Below are 25,413 nucleotides of genomic sequence, written 5' to 3'. Positions count from 1 at the left end.
CTTAAAACTCACTCCGAGCTACAATACCATAAATTTGGTAATAAGCCAGGAAAATTACTAGCAAGGCTATGCAAAGGTGCACATGTTCCCACACACATAACCTTCTTGGAAAGACACCCAAGGAATATTATGCTCCTCCCCCACCGATATCAGCTCCATTCTAGAACAGTACTGTAACGCCCTATACAGCCCAGACCCCTCCGACCTGAACGATGCTCAGGATGTCCTAAAGAAGGTCCCACTCCCTCATATTGATCCGACTCTTCTGACCCAACGTAACTCCCCAACCACCGAACAGGAAATTCAAAAAACAATTTCCTGCTTTGCCAACGGGAAAGCCCCAGGCCCAGATGGGTACACACCTGAGTTCTTCAAACTTATGTCCCGCACGCTTGTTCCCACCTTGGCAAGGGTCTACCAGTCCATCCTCCAAGGAGGGGACTACCTACTATCCGCCTACCAAGCCCACATCAAGTTGATAGCCAAAAAAGGAAAGGCTCCTTCAGAACCCAGCTCCTACAGGCCCATATCACTACTGAATCTAGACACTAAAATCCTCTCCAAAATCATAGCCAACAGACTGGCCAAAATCATGCCAACCCTTATCCACCCAGTGCAAGCTGGCTTCACCCAAGGCCAATCTGCGTCCTCTAACATACGCAAAGTTCTCACGGTATTCGAACATGTCAGATCCAATACCATTGATGATATAGCCATAATTTCCCTAGACGTGGAGAAAGCCTTTGATAATGTCAGCTTCTCCTGGCTGTCTTCAGTACTACAACATTTTGGCTTCTCGGGACCCTTCCTTCACCTAATCAAAACCATGTACGCCACCCCTGCTGCAAACATTGTAGCTGCAGGCCTCATCTCAAAAACCATAAAATTATTCAAGGGCAACAGACAGGGATATCCCCTCTCCCCATTGCTCTTTAATTTAGCCCTTGAACCTCTCTCACGATACCTCCTCTCCCGTCCCTCCCTACACGGTGTGCGTATAGGCCAACAGGAACTCTGTTTAGCCCTTTTTGCAGACAACATACTCATCTTTTCCTCCAAACCGGCCTCCGACATGCTTTTTATCCAGGATATTTTTACAATGTTTAAAGTTCTCTCAGGGCTACGTATTAATTTTGCCAAAAGTGAGATCCTGTCTTTGTTTCACTTTAGAACCCCTCCCTGGGCTTCCTCCTCCTTATCTTCTCGGTAGCAAAAACTCACATTGCCTATCTAGGAATAAAGATTGGTAAGACTCCTTCTTCCTTATATAACCTAAATTTCCTCACAGTAATTTCTAAAATAGTATCCGAACTGGAGACATGGATGGATCTCCCCATCTCGCTCTTCGGAAGGTGTCATCTGTTCAAAATGGTCAGCTTTGCCAGACTCCTATATCCCCTCCAGACAATACCCTTATTACTACGTCACAAAGACATTCAAACCTTACACAAAGTCTTATCACTTTTTCTCTGACAGAGACGATGCCCCCGTATTTCATTAAACAAACTAGTCCTCCCAAGGAGCGAGGGGAGAGCCAACCTTCCCAATATTAGAGTATATAACTTATCTTGTCTCCTGAGAATATGCCTGGTTTGGATATCAAATACCTCTAGGTACTCCAACCATGAGCTGGAATCCCAACGGCTGGTCCATATGGCTTACCGACTCTCCTACACTGTAAACTATGGTCCACTCCTCCTCACCTCTGCCAAAACCTGCTGTTTAGAGACACGATGATAGCCTGGCATGAGGTCAGATGCAAATTGAAACTTTCCCCATGGGTCTCCAAACACCTTCCAATCTAAGAGAATCCACCCTTCACGTCTACCACATCTCCCTCAGGCCTCAAACTCTGGGCTCACCAAAAACTGAAACACTTCGCCCAATTATTTGACTTGCATACGGGACACGTCAAACTGGTTTCCCAAACTTTGGATCACTACGAGCTTCCACGACACCACTTTCTGCTCATCCATCAAGCTGTTCAACATGTCTCTAGGCTGCCCGAACAAAATCCAACGCTTTCAGACTTCTATTCTGGACACTTTACTGGAACGTCAACAATTCAAAATCTCTGATATCTGCAAACCTCTAAACACACGTCTCAGTAAAACATTACTGGCAACATCGATCGCACCTTGGAATTCTGACCTTAATTCTCCAGAAGCAGTGAGTCGCATCATAAGTGGATATAACTCTACCTGCTCCTATGTAACCAATGAATTCTAGAGAGAGCAACAGTTCAAAATAATGCACCATGCCTACATCCCGGCTTTGCTGTCTACTCAACAATCTCACAAACACCTCTGCCCCATGTGCAGCCTGGAGAAACCTTCTCTGCTTCATAGACTTTGGCTCTGCCCTCATATCTCCTCCTTCTGGAAACAGGTGGAATACCTTGCCCTACAGGTCACGGGACGCCCCCCCACGAAGGACATCTTTCCCTTGCTTTTTGGTTACCTGACCGCCCCTTCAACAAATGACCCAAATACTCGGCAAGAAACCGGTCAGCCCAATATAGCTTGGTTATCGATATGTTTAATGTCAGCCAGACGTGCAATACTTAAAAAATGGCCCTCCCCCAGCCCCCCGTCAATCCAGGATGTAATAAATGATCTCACATCTTTGCTGGATAAAGAAAACTTTGAGGCATACCTATCCAGACGTAATCCTTCACCTCGCTTCAAACGCAAATGGGCATCTTTCATCACTACAACACTACCAACGTCACACATTTCTGGTTCCCTACCCCCCCTCTTCAACTTCTCCTGGAACCCTCCTTCTTCCTGCTGGTCTACACTCTCCTTAAGACCTGGATAAGAAATGCATAAACTTGTACCTGAATCAATTATCACCCACACCTTTTATATCTTAACCCTCCCAGCTACTAACTTCAATGGGTGTTGCCTCCCCTTCTCAACGTCTTTAACTCTCGTACCACCCCAGGTCATCTCCACCCTCTTCTCGCTCCTCCACTTGTCTATCGACCGTCAGCGAATACTTACCATTAAACCATAGCCCACACAATTACTATGGTGTAATGCTCCGAAAATATATATCTATGTACCTCTTTTAGCCTGGGATTCATCCATAGTCTCCAAATCATGAACCCTTCTCCTCCCAAACCCCTAGTTACGTGCTCTCTGAATCGCAATGGGCCATATCCAGTCCTTCCAGATCACGGTCTTGGCGCTTTCGGATTCCCCCCAGGAGGTAAACATCGGAACCCTCATACTGCCTGCCTCTCTTTTTCTCTATCTCCGGTTTGGACCCGAAGAAGGGCGATGCTGAAGGGTCTGAATGTTGTCACCCCCCCCCCCGTATTTGTTGCACCAGTGACTTTAGCTCCTCTGTTACTCCACCCTTTACATAAATATAGTTATATATATTATCTGTATTGACACTTGTTAAGCTTCTTCAGTACCCTGTCTGCGTGCAGAATTTAAGTCTACCAATACTTGGTCCTACCTGACTCTTCAGGTCATACCTAAACAAGTTAATTTTGTCTGCTATATTGTCCATTTCTTGTTGGAAAAAGTATTTAAAAAAAAAAAAAAATCTTGTAAACTGAGTGTTTTAGCATCATTATTACTATATCTGAAGCAAGTATAACTAGATGCAGAAATTCACAATTGTATAGTGAGAATTATGCAGTCCCTGAAAATAGTCAATATTTTCATATCCTATGAAAATAGAATTAGGGCATGTAACTCCAGATTCTAGTATGAAATTGTTATTGCCAGGAACTCAGCACTGGTAATTCTTGCAACAGCGCTTTTGGTGCCAAAAACAAGGGAGTAAAATTGTCCTTTTGTGTACTTTAATCCCCAACCCTTAAGCTGAGTCTAATGCCCCGTACACACGGTCGGATTTTCCGATGGAAAATGTGTGATAGGACCTTGTTGTCGGAAATTCCGACCGTGTGTAGGCTCCATCACACATTTTCCATCGGATTTTCCGACACACAAAGTTTGAGAGCAGGATATAAAATTTTCCAACAACAAAATCCGTTGTCGGAAATTCCGATCGTGTGTACACAAATCCGACGGACAAAGTGCCACGCATGCTCAGAATAAATAAAGGGATGAAAGCTATTGGCCACTGCCCCGTTTATAGTCCCGACGTACGTGTTTTACGTCACCGCGTTCAGAACGATCGGATTTTCCGACAACTTTGTGTGACCGTGTGTATGCAAGACAAGTTTGAGCCAACATCCATCGGAAAAAATCCTAGGATTTTGTTGTTGGAATGTCCGAACAAAGTCCGACCGTGTGTACGGGGCATAATACCTAGAAGGAAAACTGTCACGCTACAGCCAACAATTGAGCGTTATTTCTTGTGATCACTGTAGCCTTCCCACATGATGCTGTACTCCTCTCCATTTGGCTATAGAGGACTATTTCCACTAAAAGATACCCTGGGTATTACAGGATGTAAAAAGAATATGTGATAAGCCTATCTTCACAATGTATATTGTGATATTGGGGGATGTCTAGCTCAGTGGTAGATGCGTTTTCAGTGAGTTCACAGCCAACAGAAACTTTGGTTTAAGGGCGTGGTAGCCCACTTTTATTGAAAGTAACAAAAATTAAAGTTCATACATGAACGGGTTGCCCACGCGGGATTCTTCTCCCAAAAATTACAACAAAAAACGAAAATACCAAACCACCTGGCTCTCAAGGCTCACTCAGCCTTGGTCGCAGTACAAAGCTGTGCAGGCTCACTCCTGGCCTCTAGGAAGGGGCTCTCCTGACACTCCAGGCTTTCACACTCCTCCAAGACTCACGGTCCCCTCTGGTCCCCCAGGACTCTCTTTTCCAGTTGTCTCCGCTATGGTCTCCCCGACTCTCTCAGCTGGCCCAACTTTCTCAGTCCACTGACCTGGAATCTCTCCCACATGGAGTGCTGTTTCAAGGATATTGCCTGGGTTCTTAAACAGTAGAACACCTCCCTCCTGGCTGCAGCAACTGCTCCCACTCCAACTCCCCTGAGCTATGATCAGATCTGCCTTATAATGAATGTGTGCACCTGGACACACACACAACCTGCAGAACTTCTGGAAAGCCTGGACACAAGACTAAAGACTCCATCCCTCCCAATGCTCTTTGAAGTCTTCAAGTTTTCAGCCTTAATCCAGACTTACAAAATCCAGAGAAGACTTAAAGCATAGTTTTCTCTGCTCACCAATCTTCTGCTGGAACTTCTCAAACTGCCTCTTTGAGAATCCTGTGTCCATTTTACCCTCATTTTCACTGAGACCAGGGCTCTCACTCTCACAATATGTAAGTGCATTATTTTTATTGGATTTATTTACGACATTATTTTCCGAGTAATTCAGTGTGCTGTTTTGTATTATGTTTTTATTTCCATAAAACTGGCTGGAGGTGAAGAAGCGGCATAGTAAGCTATAATGCTAAACTAATCTGCCTGTCTATGCAGTGGGGAAGGTATGAAGAAAAAACAGGACTGGGTGAATGGAATTATAAAACCTTTTGTAACCTTTCAGAATCACTGCACACCATTTCATTTTATGCCATCAACATTGTAATAGCAATACAAACAATAGTTATTTTTAACAATTCAATATAGACTTACTTGAAAAATTTCCTTTTATGTTGTGAGCGCTGCTGTCTGCTGGACATCTCTTTCCATTACTTCCTGCATTCCCTGCATGCTTTGCAGCTTCTCATCTGATGTTTAAAGTGATTGTAAAGGTTTATTTTTTAAATGACAAACTTGTTATACTTACCTATTCTGTGCAATGGTTTTGCACACACCAGCCCTGATCTTCCTCTTCTGGGGCCCTCTGCTGATGCTCTGGGCTTCTCCTCTTCTCCATGTGCCACCATAAGAATCCAATTCCTATAGTGGAACACGTGTTTGCCCGATCCCAAGCCAGGCTATGTGTGTCTTCTAAGGACTACATATGCCATGGTACCTTGCTGCCTACAAGCAGTGATTGTTGCACTGACTCCACCTCCGGAAACTCCCCCTCTCTGCACCTCTGTAAATCTGTGACACAACAGTGCCAACTGTGACCAGAAACCAAATGATGGGTGCCACTCAAGGCTCCAGCCAGGTCCTCTCCTGTGCTACACCACTGGGAGTGCTGACAAAGATGAAGCTGGTTCCAGCTCCAGTAATGCAACTAAGAACAAAAAAAAGCCCTATGCGCCGCACATCGTTGCAAGACCCTGTGAAACTGTGAATGATAACCTCAACCCAGGCTCCAGCCAAGCCACGTCCCAATTCATTTTGCTCCACCCCCAGAGGTCAGAATGAAACACCTTGGGGGCATGACTTGGCGGGAGCATGGGCTGAGGGTGTTATTTACACTTTCACGGGGTCTTGCATCGATGTGCGGCACATAGGACTTTTTTTATCTTAGTTATACAACAGTGCCAACTCACAGGGCACAGTGAATATATGTCACAGAATTCAAGGACGTAAATGTGTGAGGATCTTCACAAAGTAAGTTTACTTGAAGATTATTCAGATTAAAAGAAGAAGGCTAGAAATAATTGTATTCAATGTGGAAATTAATATATGATATTACATATTGACCATAGATACACTTTTTAAAGTATAGGTTTACCTTTTCGCATAAAATGAAAAGGTGAATCTACACTATCTGCCAACCCTTCTGCCTCGGTCCCTGCTATACTTACCTGCGTAGGTAATTAGCTATCACTGCCAATGCAGCCAACGCAGCAGTCTGGGGATTTTAAATCCCTGCTCTTCTTCCCCATCTTTCCTTCCGGGATGGATCAGAGTGATTGGCCTCATGGTGGCATGTGGCCACTTTGACTTAATGGAATTGCTCTGATCTGTCCTAGAAGCCCTAAGGAAAGAAGGAGAAAAAGACCAGGGCTTTCAATCCTGAGACTACTGCACCTGCTGCATGGACAGCGACAGTCAATCACCCTTAGAGCTAAAGGCAGCAGGAATGGGGGGGGGGGGGGGGGGGTGCATAGGGTGTTAGTTCACCTTTTCTTCTTTTGTGAAAAGATGAACTTAAACTCTTAATATCTGTTTAACTGGAGTTTTACTTTAAAATCTCCCATGCAGATCTAGACCTAGGGCTCATTTATACCACATTCCTCACATTCATGGTGCAGTTCCGCATGAGCGTTTACATACCTTTTATAAAGTGTTTGTGGAGCGTTTTTGTCTGTTTTCAGTTTGTTTGTGGTGTGCTTTTTAAGCATCATTTATGCTTTTATGTTTAACCGCTTGCCGACCAGCTGCCGTCATTATACTGCAGCAGGTCGGCACGATCCCGCAAACCGTCGTAGCTGTACGTAGGTTCCTTTAAGTGGGAAAGCAGGTGCACATGCATGCCCGCTGCACTGTGGGGGGTGCCAATGCGTGTGGCCGGTGGTCGGGATGACCACCGGCCATGCGCAATCGTGGGAACGAGAGCCAGAACAGGGACGTGTGTGTGAACACAAATCCTTGTTCTGTGAGGAGAGGAGAGACAGATCGTGAGTTCCTACTAGCTAGGAACAACGATCTGTCATTTCCTCCGGTCACTGCCATCCCCCTACAGTTAGAACACACATAGGGAACACAGTTAACCCCTTGATCGCCCCCTAGTGTTAACCCCTTCACTGCCAGTGACATTTACACATTAATCAGTGCATTTTTATAGCAATGATCGCTCTATAAATGTCAATGGTCCCAAAAATGTGTCAAAAGTGTCCAATCTGTCCGCCATAATGTCGCAGTCCCGATAAAAATTGCTGATCACCGCCATTACTTGTAAAAAAAATAATAATAATAAAAATGTCATAAATCTTTCCCCTATTTTGTAGACGCTATTACTTTTGCGCAAACCAATCAATATACGCTTATTGCAATTTTTATTACCAAAAATATGTAGAAGAATACATTTCGGCCTAAACTGAGGAAAAAATTTGCTTTTTAAAAAAAAAAAAATATTGAGGATATTTATTATAGCAAAAAGTACAAAATATTGTGTTTTTTTTCAAAATTGACGCTCTTTTTCTGTTTATAGCGTAAAAAATAAAAACCGCAGAGATGATCAAATACCACAAAAAGAAAGCTCTATTTGTGGGGAAAAAAAGGACCTCAATTTTGTTTGGGAACAGCATCGCACGGCTGCGCAATTGTCAGTTAAAGCGACGCAGTGCCGTATCGCAAAAAATGGCTTGGTCATTGAGCAGCCAAATCTTCTGGGGCTGAAGTGGTTAATGAGTTGCAATTGTGGTGTGTTCCAACATATTTACATGCAAAAAAATGCAGCATGCTGTACTTTTTTAAATGTTTAAGAAAGTGTGGCAATGGTGTGCACTAGGCTCATTGAAATACATTCATTTCTCTTGCATATGCATTCCTACTGCATTTACAAACATGTTTGACTGCATCTGGTGTAAACGAGTTCTTATGCCCTGTACACACACGATAGGATTTTCCGATGGAAAATGTGTGATAGGACCTTGTTGTTGGAAATTCCTACCGTGTGTAGGCTCCATCACACATTTTCCATAGGAATTTCCCACACACAAAGATTGAGAGCTTGCTATAAAATTTTCCAACAACAAAATATGTTGTCGGAAATTCCGATCGTGTGTACACAAATCCGACGCACAAAGTGCCACGCATGCTCAGAATAAATTAACCAGTTGCCGACCGCCGCACGACGATGTACGTCGACAGAGCGGCACGGGCAGGCAAAAGGACTTACAGGTACGTCCTTGCCTGCCCGCGGGTGGGGGGTCCGATCGGACCCCCCCGGTGCCTGCGGCGGTCGGCAAATCTCCCCCGGCGATCGGTGGTGAGGGGGAGGCCATCCATTCGTGGCCCCCCCCTCGCGATCGCTCCCAGCCAATGGGATCATTTCCCTGCCTCTGTAGTGTACACAGAGGCAGAGGAAATGATGTCATCTCTCCTCGGCTCGGTAATTTCCGTTCCGGCCCGAGGAGAGAAGACAGGTATGTGAGTGCACCAACACTACACACACAGTAGAACATGCCAGGCACACAAAACACCCCGATCGCCCCCCGATCCCCCCCCAATCACCCCCCCCCCCCCCCTGTCACAAACTGACACCAAGCAGGTTTTTTTTTTTTTTTCTCTGATTACTGTATTGGTGTCAGTTTGTGACAGTTACAGTGTTAGGGCAGTGAGTGTTAGGCCCCCTTTAGGTCTAGGATACCCCCCTAACCCCCCCTAATAAAGTTTTAACCCCTTGATCACCCCCTGTCACCAGTGTCGCTAAGTGATCATTTTTCTGATCGCTGTATTAGTGTCGCTGGTGACGCTAGTTAGGGACGTAAATATTTAGGTTCGCCGTCAGCGTTTTATAGCGACATGGACCCCCATATACTATCTAGTAAATGTTTTAACCCCTTGATTGCCCCCTAGTTAACCCTTTCACCACTGATCACCGTATCACCGTTACGGGTGACGCTGGTTAGTTCGTTTATTTTTTATAGTGTCAGGGCACCCGCCGTTTATTACCGAATAAAGGTTTAGCCCCCTGATCGCCCGGCGGTGATATGCGTCGCCCCAGGCAGCGTCAGATTAGCGCCAGTACCGCTAACACCCACGCACGCAGCATACGCCTCCCTTAGTGGTATAGTATCTGATCGCATCAATATCTGATCCGTTCAGATCTATACTAGCGTCCCCAGCAGTTTAGGGTTCCCAAAAACGCAGTGTTAGCGGGATCAGCCCAGATACCTGCTAGCACCAGCGTTTTGCCCCTCCGCCCGGCCCAGCCCAGCCCACCCAAGTGCAGTATCGATCGATCACTGTCACTTACAAAACACTAAACGCATAACTGCAGCGTTCGCAGAGTCAGGCCTGATCCCTGCGATCGCTAACAGTTTTTTTGGTAGCGTTTTGGTGAACTGGCAAGCACCAGCCCCAGGCAGCGTCAGGTTAGCGCCGGTCGCGCTAACACCCACGCACGCACCGTACACCTCCCTTAGTGGTATAGTATCTGAACTGATCAATATCTGATCCGATCAGATCTATACTGGCGTCCCCAGCAGTTTAGGGTTCCCAAAAACGCAGTGTTAGTGGGATCAGCCCAGATACCTGCTAGCACCTGCGTTTTGCCCCTCCGCCCGGCCCAGCCCAGCCCACACAAGTGCAGTATCGATCGATCACTGTCACTTACAAAACACTAAACGCATAACTGCAGCGTTCGCAGAGTCAGGCCTGATCCCTGCGATCGCTAACAGTTTTTTTGGTAGCGTTTTGGTGAACTGGCAAGCGCCAGAGGCCTAGTACACCCCGGTCGTAGTCAAACCAGCACTGCAGTAACACTTGGTGACGTGGCGAGTCCCATAAGTGCAGTTCAAGCTGGTGAGGTGGCAAGCACAAATAGTGTCCCGCTGCCACCAAAAAGACAAACACAGGCCCGTCATGCCCATAATGCCCTTCCTGCTGCATTCGCCAATCCTAATTGGGAAACCACCACTTCTGCAGCGCCCGTACTTCCCCCATTCACATCCCCAACCAAATGCAGTCGGCTGCATGAGAGGCATTTTTATGTCCTCCCGAGTACCCCTACCCAACGAACCCCCCCAAAAAAGATGTTGTGTCTGCAGCAAACGCGGATATAGGCGTGACACCCGCTATTATTGTCCCTCCTGTCAATCCTGGTCTTTGCATTGGTGAATGTTTTGAACGCTACCATTCACTAGTTGAGTATTAGCGTAGGGTACAGCATTGCACAGACTAGGACACACTTTCACAGGGTCTCCCAAGATGCCATCGCATTTTGAGCGACCCGAACCTGGAACCGGTTACAGTTATAAAAGTTACAGTTACAAAAAAAGTGTAAAAAAAAAAAAAAAAAAACACAAACAAAAATATAAAATAAAAAATAATAGTTGTCGTTTTATTGTTCTCTCTCTATTCTCTCTCTCTCTATTCTCTCTATTGTTCTGCTCTTTTTTACTGTATTCTATTCTGCAATGTTTTATTGTTATTATGTTTTATCATGTTTGCTTTTCAGGTATGCAATTTTTTTATACTTTACCGTTTACTGTGCTTTATTGTTAACCATTTTTTTGTCTTCAGGTACACCATTCACGACTTTGAGTGGTTATACCAGAATGATGCCTGCAGGTTTAGGTATCATCTTGGTATCATTCTTTTCAGCCAGCGGTCGGCTTTCATGTAAAAGCAATCCTAGCGGCTAATTAGCCTCTAGACTGCTTTTACAAGCAGTGGGAGAGAATGCCCCCCCCCCACCGTCTTCCGTGTTTTTCTCTGGCTCTCCTGTCTCAACAGGGAACCTGAGAATGCAGCCGGTGATTCAGCCAGCTGACCATATTGCTGATCAGAGACCAGAGTGGCTCCAAACATCTCTATGGCCTAAGAAACCAGAAGCTACGAGCATTTTATGACTTAGATTTCGCCGGATGTAAATAGCGCCATTGGGAAATTGGGGAAGCATTTTATCACACCGATCTTGGTGTGGTCAGATGCTTTGAGGGCAGAGGAGAAATCTAGGGTCTAATAGACCCCAATTTTTTCAAAAAAGAGTACCTGTCACTACCTATTGCTATCATAGGGGATATTTACATTCCCTGAGATAACAATAGAAATGATTAAAAAAAAAAAATGAAAGGAACAGTTTTAAAATAAGATAAAAAAGCAAAAAAATAATAAAGAAAAAAAAAAAAAAAAAAAAAGCACCCCTGTCCCCCCTGCTCTCGCGCTAAGGCGAACGCAAGCGTCGGTCTGGCGTCAAATGTAAACAGCAATTGCACCATGCATGTGAGGTATCACCGCGACGGTCAGATCGAGGGCAGTAATTTTAGCAGTAGACCTCCTCTGTAAATCTAAAGTGGTAACCTGTAAAGGCTTTTAAAGGCTTTTAAAAATGTATTTATTTTGTTGCCACTGCACGTTTGTGCGCAATTGTAAAGCATGTCATGTTTGGTATCCATGTACTCGGCCTAAGATCATCTTTTTTATTTCATCAAACATTTGGGCAATATAGTGTGTTTTAGTGCATTATTATTAAATGTAAAAAAGTGTGTTTTTTCCCCAAAAAATGCGTTTGAAAAATCGCTGCGCAAATACTGTGTGAAAAAAAAAATGAAACACCCACCATTTTAATCTGTAGGGCATTTGCTTTAAAAAAATATATAATGTGTGGGGGTTCAAAGTAATTTTCTTGCAAAAAAAAAAAATTTTTTCATGTAATCAAAAAGTGTCAGAAAGGGCTTTGTCTTCAAGTGGTTAGAAGAGTGGGTGATGTGTGACATAAGCTTCTAAATGTTGTGCATAAAATGCCAGGACAGTTCAAACCCCCCCCAAATGACCCCATTTTGGAAAGTAGACACCCCAAGCTATTTGCTGACAGGCATGTCGAGTCCATGGAATATTTTATATTGTGACACAAGTTGCGGGAAAGAGACAAATTTTTTTTTTTTGCACAAAGTTGTCACTAAATGATATATTGCTCAAACATGCCATGGGAATATGTGAAATTACACCCCAAAATACATTCTGTTGCTTCTCCTGAGTACGGGGATACCACATGTGTGAGACTTTTTGGGAGCCTAGCCGCGTATGGGACCCCGAAAACCAAGCACTGCCTTCAGGCTTTCTAAGGGCGTAAATTTTTGATTTCACTCTTCACTGCCTATCACAGTCTCGGAGGCCATGGAATGCCCAGGTGGCACAAAACCCCCCCAAATGACCCCATTTTGGAAAGTAGACACCCAAAGCTATTTGCTGAGCGGTATAGTGAGTATTTTGCAGACCTCACTTTTTGTCACAAAGTTTTGAAAATTCAAAAAAGAAAAAAAAAATGTTTTTTTTGTCTTTCTTCATTTTCAAAAACAAATGAGAGCAGCAAAATACTCACCATGCCTCTCAGCAAATAGCTTGGGGTGTCTACTTTCCAAAATGGGATCATTTGGGGGGGGGTTGTGCCACCTGGGCATTCCATGACCTCCGAAACTGTGATAGGCAGTGAAGAGTGAAATCAAAAATGTACACCCTTAGAAATCCTGAAGGCGGTGATTGGTTTTCGGGGGCCCGTACGCGGCTAGGCTCCTAAAAAGTCCCACACATGTGGTATCCCCGTACTCAAGAGAAGCAGCAGAATGTATTTTGGGGTGCAATTCCACATATGCCCATGACCTGTGTGAGCAATATATCATTTAGTGACAACTTTGTGCAAAAAAAAAAAATAAAATAAATAAATTGTCACTTTCCCGCAACTTGTGTCAAAATATAAAATATTCCATGGACTCAACATGCCTCTCAGCAAATAGCTTGGGGTGTCTACTTTCCAAAATGGGGTCATTTGGGGGGTTTGTGCCATCTGGGCATTTTATGGCCTTCAAAACTGTGATAGGTAGTGAGGAGTAAAATCAAAAATGTACGCCCTTAGAAATCCTGAAGGCAGTGATTGGTTTTCGGGGCCCCGTATGCGGCTAGGCTCCCAAAAAGTCCCACACATGTGGTATCCCCATACTCAGGAGAAGCAGCTAAATGTATTTTGGGGTGCAATTCCACATATGCCCATGGCCTGTGTGAGCAATATATCATTTAGTGACAACTTTTTGTAATTTTTTTTTTTTGTCATTATTCAATCACTTGGGACAAAAAAAATGAATATTCAATGGGCTCAACATGCCTCTCAGCAATTTCCTTGGGGTGTCTACTTTCCAAAATGGGGTCATTTGGGGGGGTTTTTAGCACTGCCATTTTAGCACCTCAAGAAACGACATAGGCAGTCATAAATTAAAGGCTGTGTAAATTCCAGAAAATGTACCCTAGTTTGTAGGCGCTATAACTTTTGCGCAAACCAATAAATATACACTTATTGACATTTTTTTTACCAAAGACATGTGGCCAAATACATTTTGGCCTAAATGTATGACTAAAATTGAGTTTATTGGATTTTTTTAGAACAAAAAGTAGAAAATATCATTTTTTTTTCAAAATTTTTGGTCTTTTTCCGTGTATAGTGCAAAAAATAAAAACGGCAGAGGTGATCAAATACCATCAAAAGAAAGCTCTATTTGTGGGAAGAAAAGGACGCAAATTTCGTTTGGGTACAGCATTGCATGACCGCGCAATTAGCAGTTAAAGCGACGCAGTGCCAAATTGGAAAAAGTGCTCTGGTCAGGAAGGGGGTAAATCCTTCCGGGGCTGAAGTGGTTAAGAAACAAAAGCTATTGGCTACTGCCCCGTTTATAGTACCGATGTACGTGTTTTACATCACTGCGTTCAGAACAATCTGATTTTCCGACAACTTTGTGTGACCGTGTGTATGCAAGTTTGAGCCAACATCCGTCGGAAAAAATCCATGGATTTTGTTGTTGGAATGTCCGATCAATGTCCGACCGTGTGTACAGGGCATTAGTGTGATTGATTTCTGAAAGGAACACATCTTTCTTTGATACAGTCATTATAATTAAATATATGGAATTGTTACATATATGGCTTTAGGTATCTGAGAGACTCAGGACTGGTATATTGGAGTGCAGCACTTGCCAGCCCATTCCTATGTGTTTCTAAACAAATCCCATTTCTATGCATGTATTAGCCATGGTGTCTGCAATACAGCAAACACAGTTGTACATCTTCTAACAGCACTGCAGACACAAAGCAGGGTGGTTTTGTTTCCTCAGCCATTAGCATTAATATTTATGGAAGCTAGCAGAAAAGGTCATAGAAATTGACTGAAACAGAGGCGGCCATGAGCAGAAGCCCCATAGAGAAGGGTAAGATCTACTACAGTGTGCGTTGCTCTCCATCTTTTCTTTTCACCTGTCATAGCTCTCCGCCCTCATCCCTGTTCCATCTGCATCCATCCTCTCCCTCCTCCCAGCTGCTTTCACTTCACATTCTGCATCTCGCAGCTGTCATCCTCCATGTTTGTAAGTCTCTGCGTTGGTTCCCTATGCATGTTGTTTTTATTCCTATGCAATTCCCATGTAACTAGCTAGATATCGTTTTCTTAGAAGCTCTATGTCGCTGACAATATCAAAGCTATAGGGTCAGATTTGTTTTTTATTCTTCTGCAAGTGACTGATATCTGATTATATGTCTGCACACAGAACAAAGCATTTCACAAGCACAGATGCGAGTTAGGTTCTTAATGTCTATTGTTCTAATGCACTGAAATCTGTCTAATGAATAATTGGTTCAAATGCAGTCACTGTTTTTGCTAGAACTGTGAAACAGAATGCAGTACGTTGCTTTGCTTGTGTCCTTTCACCAGACAAAACCGGAGATGTTGGAGATGTTGGTACTGTAAAACGTTAAGGTGTTGCATTGTCACTCTAATGTTTCTTCTAATATATACATTCAAACTGCGGTATGCATATATTACATGTATGTATAGACTGGTTCTTTGTATTACCTTTCATCTTCATTGAACTCTGCTCTCCAGTAGAGTCAGGGTACAACTGCTGCAGTCCTAGACTCACTCCAACTAGACCATTTGTTTTTTAACCTTTTTACCTAAGAGCAACCTTTGAAATAATTTTCGGGTTTCGAAGAACCCCTGCTAAAACCAATTCATTGGTGGTCAGTGAGAAAAATTCCCCTTACATTTGGTGGTCGGTGGGAAAAATGCAACCCTTACAAAAGTGGGCAGATTGCAAGCCCTACAGACAGCTAAAAAAGATTTTTGGTGTCACGCAGTTGGCTCTGCAAAGTGTTGTTGACCTAGAACTATGCAGGCACATGGAAGGTTAATCAGCCACAGCTCAAGGAACCCCTAGTAACCTACGGAGGAACCCTAAGGTTACACAGAATCCGCTGAGAATGGGTTATCTAGACTTTTGTTGACTGCATATAAATTAGTTTGAGTAACGTAGTAAATACTTAGGGTAGCCATTGACAGGCAGATATTTCCCAAAAATTACAGTTTTCCCCAAACAAGTTGTCAGTAATGAGACTTGTTTGATGGGCACATGAGTAACATTGTTGATCTTTAACTCTTCTCCATAGTAGATTTCAGGGATTTTCCAGCTTGTTCTCTGTATCATTTCCTGATATAACAGGCCCTGTTATTCCAAGCAATTTAGAATAATATTTGCCATTAACTGCTACAGGGCGGCCGCTCTGTGCAGAATCATATATATATATATATATAGATATCTATCTATCTATCTATCTATATATATATATATATATATAGATATCTATATATATACATACATATATATACTGCACTTCTGAGTTATTGGTGAAGCAAGATGATTCCACCTTTTTATACTTTGCTGTATCTGTCTTGCTGATTAGCTTCAGTCTTTTTCATCAACTTCCTTTCTATATGCACTCACTTCAGAGCTAGTTGCACATCATTGTTCCTAAATGTGACACTGGCGTAGCATGTCAGAGTACTTGTAGGAATGCTATGACAGGTTGACAACATAGGAGTGCAATTCGAAGACAGTTGTCACCCCATAAGATGAAATCCCTGAATAATGACCTTCATGGCAAGATCACCAGGTATTCTTTTTTAAAATCTGCTGATTTAAAATTTCAATAAACAATTTTTGATATTACATTAACCTTGTTAAAGCTTATGAAATTTTAATTGCTAGGTTCAGATTTACTTAGTGTTTTCCTGTATTTTGCAGGGTCAACTTCAGGTAATATCTTGTATCTTTGTAAATATGTCAGTGGCGTACCAACGTTGGGGGGGCGCTCCGCCCTGGGTGCCAGGCCGGTGCCGCACCCGGGTGACCTCTGCCACTCACTAACACGGCAGAGCGGATCAGGGAGCAGGAGGCAGAATGGGAGAGAGAAACAGCAGCGCTGCTGGAGTTAACTAGGACCACCTAGCAACCAATCATCTGCTGGTTAACTTAGAAAGTTAACTCCGGCAGCTCCTGCTGTCTATTCAGCGCTGCTGTTTCTCTCTCCCATTCTGCCTCCTGCTCCCACTCTGCATGCACGAATAAGGTAGGAAGCGGCAGAGCTGTGGGGGGGTAGGGGCTATGTAAAGCAAAAGGGTTCAGAGGTGTGTGGAGGGGCTGTGTAATGTAAAGGGGTCCAGAGGTGTGGGGGGGGACCGTGTAATGTAAAGGGGCCCAGAGGTGTTGGGGGGCTGTGTAATGTAAAGGGGCCCAGAGGTGTTGGGGGGCTGTGTAATGTAAAGTGGTCCAGAGGTATGCAGGGCTGTGTAATGTAAAGGGGTCCAGAGGTATGCAGGGCTGTGTAATGTAAAGGGGTCCAGAGGTGCGGGGGCTGTGTAATGTAAAGGGGTCCAGAGGTGCAGGGGCTGTGTAATGTAAAGAGGTCCAAAGGCGCAAGCGCCATGTAATGTAAAGGAGTCTAGAGGTATGGGGCCTGTGTAATGTGAAGGGGTTGATATAGATTGTGGATGAGGAAAAATTACTCCTGCGCTTGTGAGGGTCTGATTTGGTTTTGAAAAGGGTAGTATTGTGAACTGTAGCACAGCTTGAAGAGATGGTATTGCTTGTCCCGCTGCCCAGAGAGTGACCCCGGGGTGGTCAGGTAAGGCTAAGTGGAGAGTGGTGGATGAAGGGCGCGTGATCAAGTTTACATCAAAACATATAAAATTTATTTCGGAGGAAATAAAGAGCAAATAAAAGCAGTTGAATAATACCAATACTACATATCATGCAAACAGGTGACAAAATATAAAAAACATGAAAAATTAAAAATGGGTTAGGAATATCATGAGCCCATGTGGAGGCAAGTATTTAGAGTTGACTAACGCGTTTCGAGGATGACCTCTTCATCAGAGCCTATTATAGAACCAGAGTGCAGTCTCTATATGCCAGTAGGCCAAAAGTATGTACATCATCTTGATGGCTAGTTGGAAAAAACGGCCTGAAATGGAAGATGCGATTTTCTGTGTTCCATACCAGTCCACGTTCAAGCGTTCTAGGTGGAACAGAGGTCAGAAAAGAAATATATATATATATAAATATCTATACATATATATGCACACATGTGTACGGATTACAGACGCGTGTGCACCTGTGTGCAAATGCACAGGCACACACGTATACACAAAAGTATAAAGAAGAACATTTATACATGTGTACAAGTCGTACATACATATAGAGAGACAGAATATCAGCTGAAAATGCAGTATGGAGCACATGGCGAGAGAATGCAACAAAAAATCAAATAAACGAAACAGAAAACGCATGATGAATGAATATGCATAAAACAAAAGCACAATCGCACAATAAGTGAATATAGATGGATTGATGAATGAATGTGATAGACTGGACACACAAATGTGTACAGAGAATTGGTAAAGTAACAATATCTATCCCAATTGGATATGGCATGGTGTTTAGAGATAACAGACATGAATGGTCAGAGAGAGAAAAAAATATATAAATAAAAATAATAATACATATATACGCATACATGTATGACTCAAAGGGGTTTATTTAAGGGGTGGTTGTATTTGTGGGAAGACATATATATTGGTGAGTAAGAAATGATAGTGGGGCTGGTGCCTTATCATGTGAAAAACACACCTACCTATGTAATAGTAGATGGTGTGTAGGTTCTCCTTTAAGTTAGTAGATAAATGGTTATGGGGTGGCGTGAACCTGGAGGAGGGGGGAGGGAGAAAGGGAACATGATGTTAGAGGAGGGGGGGGGGGGGACCCCCAGGACACTGGCAGACAATTGTTTTAAGGTATATAGCTAGATCAATAGATGGAAGAAACTGTGTACCTGTCACTGGCTGGGTGGAGGGGAGATCTTTTGACTTGTAAACTCCTGGTGGGGTGCTGTCCAAAAAATGGAGGATGGAGGAGGGTGAAGGTCTCACGAGAGAATGCTGCAGCCGTGTGTGTCCGCAGCAGTCACTCAGTCTCAGGTGAAGGAGGATGGCAGACGAGGAAAGCTTCTAATAGAGCCGGTTGAGGGGGCGGGCCTGAGCTTGGGCTGTAGGAGGATTGGATGAGTGGAAGGTGTATGTGTGGCCAGCGGTGGAACGCACGCCGTCAGGCGGGTGGGCGTGGCTGTGCGCTCCAAGGGCGGCCACATGATCTGGCTCCTGTCAGCGCCTGGAGACGGAAGGAGCTCCAGGCGGAGAGTGAGCCGGTCCGGTGTGTGTTGTGTGGGACGGATGGAGACACACGCACACACACACACACACGCTCAGGCGACTCAGGTGTGCAGGAGCATCAGGATGGGGAGGGGGGATGTGTGTTGGGATACAGTTGTATGGAGGGTGAAGATGGAATTTATTGAAATGTAAATGAAATGGAGATGAAAATGAAATTAATATGAGAATGAGAATAATAGTGATGGCATTAATAACAAAAGAATGACAATAAATATAAATATAAATATAAATATAAATAAACATAGGAATATTTAGATAAATAAAAATGAAAATAAAAATAAAAATAATAATAAAAATAAAAATAAAAATAAAAATAAAAATAAAAAAATAAGAGAAAAAGAAAAAAGAAAAAAGGAAAAAAAAAAAAAAAAGGAAGAAGAGAAAGAAAAACATATAAATGCATAGTAAAATAAAATAAAAATAGAAATAGAAATACAAAAAAAAAAAAAAAGAGAGAAAAAAAAAAAAAAAAAAAAAAAAATAATTATATAAATAAATAAAAATGAAAATAAAATTCAATTAATATAAAAAATGAAGAATGGAAAATAAAAATAGAAACATTATTATAAATGTTAATAATTAATAATGAAAGTGGTGGTGATAACGGCAAAAAACGGTAAGAATTGAGAAAATTATATGTATATATATATATATATATACACACACATACAAATATATATATATGTACACACATCCATACATACACACATATATATCGGAGATTCGTTATTATATAATGGAATTATCAATACCATCACCATCACTCGTACATACTGAAAGTAGATGGGAATGACAAGTTGGCGGGGGGTGGGATGAACAGAGTGGAACAGGGGGGGTGGGAAGTGCTCAGGGCGGGGAATGGTGATGATGGAAGCCAATGTAAACCTGGAGCTAAATGATGCCATGTATTTCCAAGTCCTCATTCAATCCATCAGGAACCATAGACCCGAGGGAGAATATCCAGAAAGATTCTTGTCTGCAGAGTTTTCTGAATCTCCTCCCAGCATCATCGTCTTTTTTGATGGTTTCGATACCAAACACTTTAAGACCTGTTGGGTTTCCATTGTGGTGTTCTCTGAAGTGCCTGGGAACTGAGTAGTTTTGGTTTTTCTTATTTTTTATGGACCGATGGTGTGTATTGCTGTTGATGATGCTGCATTTATGCTCGCTAAACCTTGTCCTCAAGGGACGTGTTGTACGTCCGACATATAGTAGCCCGCATGGGCAGATTAGGCCATAAATCACATAGGGGGTGCCGCAATTGATGAATTGGCCAATCTTATGGTTTCGGCCGTCTGTTCCAGAGACTTCTTTTTTTCTATGTGCCATGAAGGGGCAAGCTCCACAGTTTCTGATTCCACATTTGTAGTTACCCTTCTGGTCAAACAGGGATGTCCAGCGGCCTGTAGGGGTCTTGGTTAGGTTCAGTGGTTTGCGTACTCTGCTTGGTGCTATTAGACCTCTGAGGTCTTTTGCTTTCCGGAATACAACTTCAGGTTTGGACGGTAGGATTGAATTGAGGATGGGATCTTGCTTGAGAATGTTCCAGTTTTTCTGGATGGCTCTCTGTATGTCAAAGGCTTTGGTGTTGTATTGTGTGCTAAATCTGATGGAATTCTTCATTGTCTGCTTTTTCCTCTCTGTTTTTTTGAAGGTTGTTACCATGGTAGCTGTGGGGTGTTCATCATAGAGTGACCAGTATTTTAAGAAGGCTTGTTCTATCAGGTGTTCTTTGTATCCTTTCTCGAAAAATTTCTTTTTTAGGATGGACCCTTGCATTTCGTAGTCACTTCTTTTGGTGCAGGTTTTTTTCAGCCTACAGAATTGCCCAAAAGGGATGTTGCGGATCCACTTGGGATGATGGTGGCTTTTGGCATGAAGGTAGGAATTCCCTGCACTAGGTTTGAAGTGGGTTTTAGATGTGATCATTCCTTCTTCGTCGATAAAGAGATCGAGGTCCAAGAAGACAAGTGATGTATCATCAGTTACGTGGGTGAAGTTGATGCCAAAGGGATTGGAGTTGCAGTAGTCCAGAAATTTATTGAGATCTGTATGCGATCCGTTCCAGATGATCAGAATGTCATCGATGTATCTGGTGTACAGTGAAAGCTGATCCTTAAAGGGGTTGTTGGCCCAGATGGACAAGTCTTCCCATAGGCCCATGAATAGGTTCGCGTAGCTGGGAGCAAATTTTGCTCCCATAGCTGTCCCTTTTGTTTGTCGAAAGAACTCACCCACAAAAGAAAAGTAGTTGTGGGTGAGGCAGAATTTTATGGAGTCGAGGAGAAATTTAGTCTGTAGGGGGTGTGTATCGCTTTTCGATAGAAAGTACTCCACTGCTTCTAAACCGTATTTGTGTTCTATGGAGGTGTATAGAGATGAGACGTCAAGAGAAAGCCATTTGTATTGCGGTTGCCATGAAACAGATGAGAGGATATCGAGCATATGACCAGAATCTTTAACGTAAGACGGGAGTTGTAATACTAGGTCTTGTAGGAAATGGTCTATATAGCAGGCTAGATTACTGGTTAAACTGTCAATACCAGCAATGATGGGTCTGCCTGGTGGATGTGTCTGGTTCTTGTGGATCTTAGGGATATGGTAGAAGTGGGGGGTGAGTGGGTGCTGTTTGTTCAAGAAGAGGAATTCACTTTTTGTGATGACTCCGTTCTCCTTAGCTTGTTTTAGTAGAATTTCCAGAGAGATGGAGAAGGATGGTAGAGGGTCGGCAGGGAGTTTCTCATATGTCTCGGTGTCTCCAAGTAATCTTAGAGCCTCAGCCATATAGTCGTCTCTATTTTGAATTACAAGACCACCGCCTTTGTCAGCTTGTCTAATGATGTCTTCGCGGTCTTGGAAGTTCTTAAGGGTTTCTTTGCAGACTTCGGAGTCTTTGTTCCTGATTTTAGTGTATTTACCGTTGGTGTGATTGTTCTGGCAAATCCTTTTAATTTCATCCAGCACTATCTCATAAAAGATAGGAATGTATTTTCCTTTTGCCCAGTGGGGATGGAAAGAAGACTTGGGTTGGAACTCTGTGTGTACGATCTGTTTTTCCATAAGGGCTAGGAGTTCTGGTTCTATTTCATAGTCCTCGCAAGCTCCTTCTTGGTATAGGCTCTCAAGATTTTCGAGTGCATTATCTATATACGGAGTTTTGTCAGATCTAGTACTTGTGAGTGAGGATGATGCTTCAGGGGCCGATTTCTGGAGAGCGAAGTACCTTTTCAGAGTGAGATTTCTTGTGTACCTGTTGAGGTCTACGAAGATCTCGAAGAGATTAGGTGGATTTTTAGGGGCAAAATGAAGGCCCTTGCGTAGAATATCTAGTTCTGTGTCATCAAAGACTGAACTGGATAGATTGAAAATTTTGATTGTGGTGTGTGTAGGAGTTATCTTTTCCCTTTTTTTGTTTTTCTGTCCTCCTCGTCGTCCTCTTCTTCTCCATCTTCTCTTTTTCTTATCATCCTCTGTGGGAGTTCTAGAGGGATTTTTTGTTGTTGAGCTGTGGGGTTCAGACTGTCCACAGCTCTTTCTCCTAAAAAAATGCATGGTGATGTAATTTCTATCGATTTTGGCTGAGTCGATGAATTGGCCTCCTGTTGTTTGGTGAGGTGGTCGGTGGTGATGGCCACTGGTGGTGGATTGTGATTTGTGTGCGTATTGGCAGTGGTGCTGATAGGTGGATCATTAGTGGGTGTTTTTGTTTTTTGGGCCTGAGCTCCTGATGTTGGGGTGAGGCCTACTCTTGAGTCCGGAGGTTTAGTCCATTTGTTTCTGTTTTGGTTCCCATCATAGTGAGAGGAGGGGTGAGGGAGGGCTGACACCTGAGGAACTTTATTGGTCAAAGAGTTCCCCTTATTTGTTCTCTTGGAAAAATGGTTTGAATGGTTTTGTGGTTGGGAGCTTTTGTAAGGTCTCAGCTTATATGTGTTTCTTTTATTGGTGTTGAGTTTCGTGTGGCGTTGGGGGGTTATGGGGCGTATGTTGTTTTGAGAGAATGGTGGAGGTTTCTGGGGGTGTGCATCATTAGCATCTGAAGTTTTTTTCCATTCAAATTCTCGTCCAGAGAGGTAGTCAAGTCTGTCCCTCTCAAATTTACCCGATTTCTTACTGATAAGATTGGTTTCGAAGCTTACCATTTGGTCATTGATCTTTTTGTCCCAATCGTCGAAAGTTGGGAGATCTGTGTAGGGGGCCAGGTCATCTTGTACATTTTTCAGATCACTACGGATTTTGATTAAGTTCCTTTCTCTTTGGGTGATGATTGAGAGAAGTAATTTTTTGTTTAATTCTCTCATTTGGATGACCCATGCATCCTTGAGATCGTCATCTAGCCAGGTGCAAGTCTTGGTTAGTCTAAGACCTCTTGGTATACGGTTTGCTTTGATGTAGTTTTCTAAAAGTAGAATGTCCCACCATTGTATCATTTCTTTCTGTAAAATGTTTCTTAATTTGGAGAAAAGTGTTATCATGAGTTCTTCCCTATTTGGAGTGGTTGTTGGTTTGGTAGTGGTGTCTGACGGTTTGTTGCATATTTCATGCGCTTCAATGCTGTTATTAGAAGCTTTCCTCGTCTGCCATCCTCCTTCACCTGAGACTGAGTGACTGCTGCGGACACACACGGCTGCAGCATTCTCTCGTGAGACCTTCACCCTCCTCCATCCTCCATTTTTTGGACAGCACCCCACCAGGAGTTTACAAGTCAAAAGATCTCCCCTCCACCCAGCCAGTGACAGGTACACAGTTTCTTCCATCTATTGATCTAGCTATATACCTTAAAACAATTGTCTGCCAGTGTCCTGGGGGTCCCCCCCCCCCCTCCTCTAACATCATGTTCCCTTTCTCCCTCCCCCCTCCTCCAGGTTCACGCCACCCCATAACCATTTATCTACTAACTTAAAGGAGAACCTACACACCATCTACTATTACATAGGTAGGTGTGTTTTTCACATGATAAGGCACCAGCCCCACTATCATTTCTTACTCACCAATATATATGTCTTCCCACAAATACAACCACCCCTTAAATAAACCCCTTTGAGTCATACATGTATGCGTATATATGTATTATTATTTTTATTTATATATTTTTTTCTCTCTCTGACCATTCATGTCTGTTATCTCTAAACACCATGCCATATCCAATTGGGATAGATATTGTTACTTTACCAATTCTCTGTACACATTTGTGTGTCCAGTCTATCACATTCATTCATCAATCCATCTATATTCACTTATTGTGCGATTGTGCTTTTGTTTTATGCATATTCATTCATCATGCGTTTTCTGTTTCGTTTATTTGATTTTTTGTTGCATTCTCTCGCCATGTGCTCCATACTGCATTTTCAGCTGATATTCTGTCTCTCTATATGTATGTACGACTTGTACACATGTATAAATGTTCTTCTTTATACTTTTGTGTATACGTGTGTGCCTGTGCATTTGCACACAGGTGCACACGCGTCTGTAATCCGTACACATGTGTGCATATATATGTATAGATATTTATATATATATATATATTTCTTTTCTGACCTCTGTTCCACCTAGAACGCTTGAACGTGGACTGGTATGGAACACAGAAAATCGCATCTTCCATTTCAGGCCGTTTTTTCCAACTAGCCATCAAGATGATGTACATACTTTTGGCCTACTGGCATATAGAGACTGCACTCTGGTTCTATAATAGGCTCTGATGAAGAGGTCATCCTCGAAACGCGTTAGCCAACTCTAAATACTTGCCTCAACATGGGCTCATGATATTCCTAACCCATTTTTAATTTTTCATGTTTTTTATATTTTGTCACCTGTTTGCATGATATGTAGTATTGGTATTATTCAACTGCTTTTATTTGCTCTTTATTTCCTCCGAAATAAATTTTATATGTTTTGATGTAAGCTTGATCACGCGCCCTTCATCCACCACTCTCCACTTAATGTGAAGGGGTCCAGAGGTAAGGGGGCTGTATAATGTAAAGGGGTCCAGAGGTACATGAGCTGTGTATGTTTTACAGAGGAGGGCCGCAGTGCGTGGAGGCGCTACACGTGCATGGTGCACCACCTGGGGGGGGCGGATGCGCCAGATATAGGATCTGCCCCAGTTGCCAAGTGCTGTAGGTACGCCCCTGGGTAAAGTATCCTGTTAAGGGCAGGAATTGCTTTCACTGAGAACACAGTGCCCACTGGCTCCAGGTGTGTAAATAGTTCCTTACTGTATTTCTGGTATTATGTAGTGCTAACATATTACACAGAGCTTTTCAGGGTACATAGAACCATTCACCTCACTGGCTGAAGCAGCTTATAACCTAAAGTCTCTTTCACATTTATACAAT

The 25,413-nt window shown here is 43.0% G+C and overlaps 1 protein-coding gene across 4 annotated transcripts in view; it reads left to right on the top strand.

The window, feature by feature from the left end:
- The window catches only part of SCG5 (secretogranin V), a 187,448-nt gene that overhangs the window by 67,862 nt on the left and 94,173 nt on the right, over window positions 1-25,413 (top strand). Inside the window, exon 1 of one of the 4 annotated variants that reach the window (XM_073609252.1) lies at window positions 14,538-14,743. The exons of 1 other annotated variant lie outside the window; for it this stretch is intronic. In XM_073609252.1, coding sequence (XP_073465353.1) covers window positions 14,702-14,743 — 42 coding nt within the window. In that variant the 5' untranslated portion in view covers window positions 14,538-14,701. 2 more of the 4 variants (XM_073609255.1, XM_073609254.1) reach the window with 2 other exon arrangements.

The sequence above is a fragment of the Aquarana catesbeiana genome, linkage group LG13, assembly GCF_042186555.1.
Source record: "Aquarana catesbeiana isolate 2022-GZ linkage group LG13, ASM4218655v1, whole genome shotgun sequence".
Lineage (NCBI taxonomy): Eukaryota > Metazoa > Chordata > Amphibia > Anura > Ranidae > Aquarana > Aquarana catesbeiana.
The sequence above is the reverse complement of the archived record's forward strand: the minus strand, read 5'-3'. Positions and strand labels throughout refer to the sequence as shown.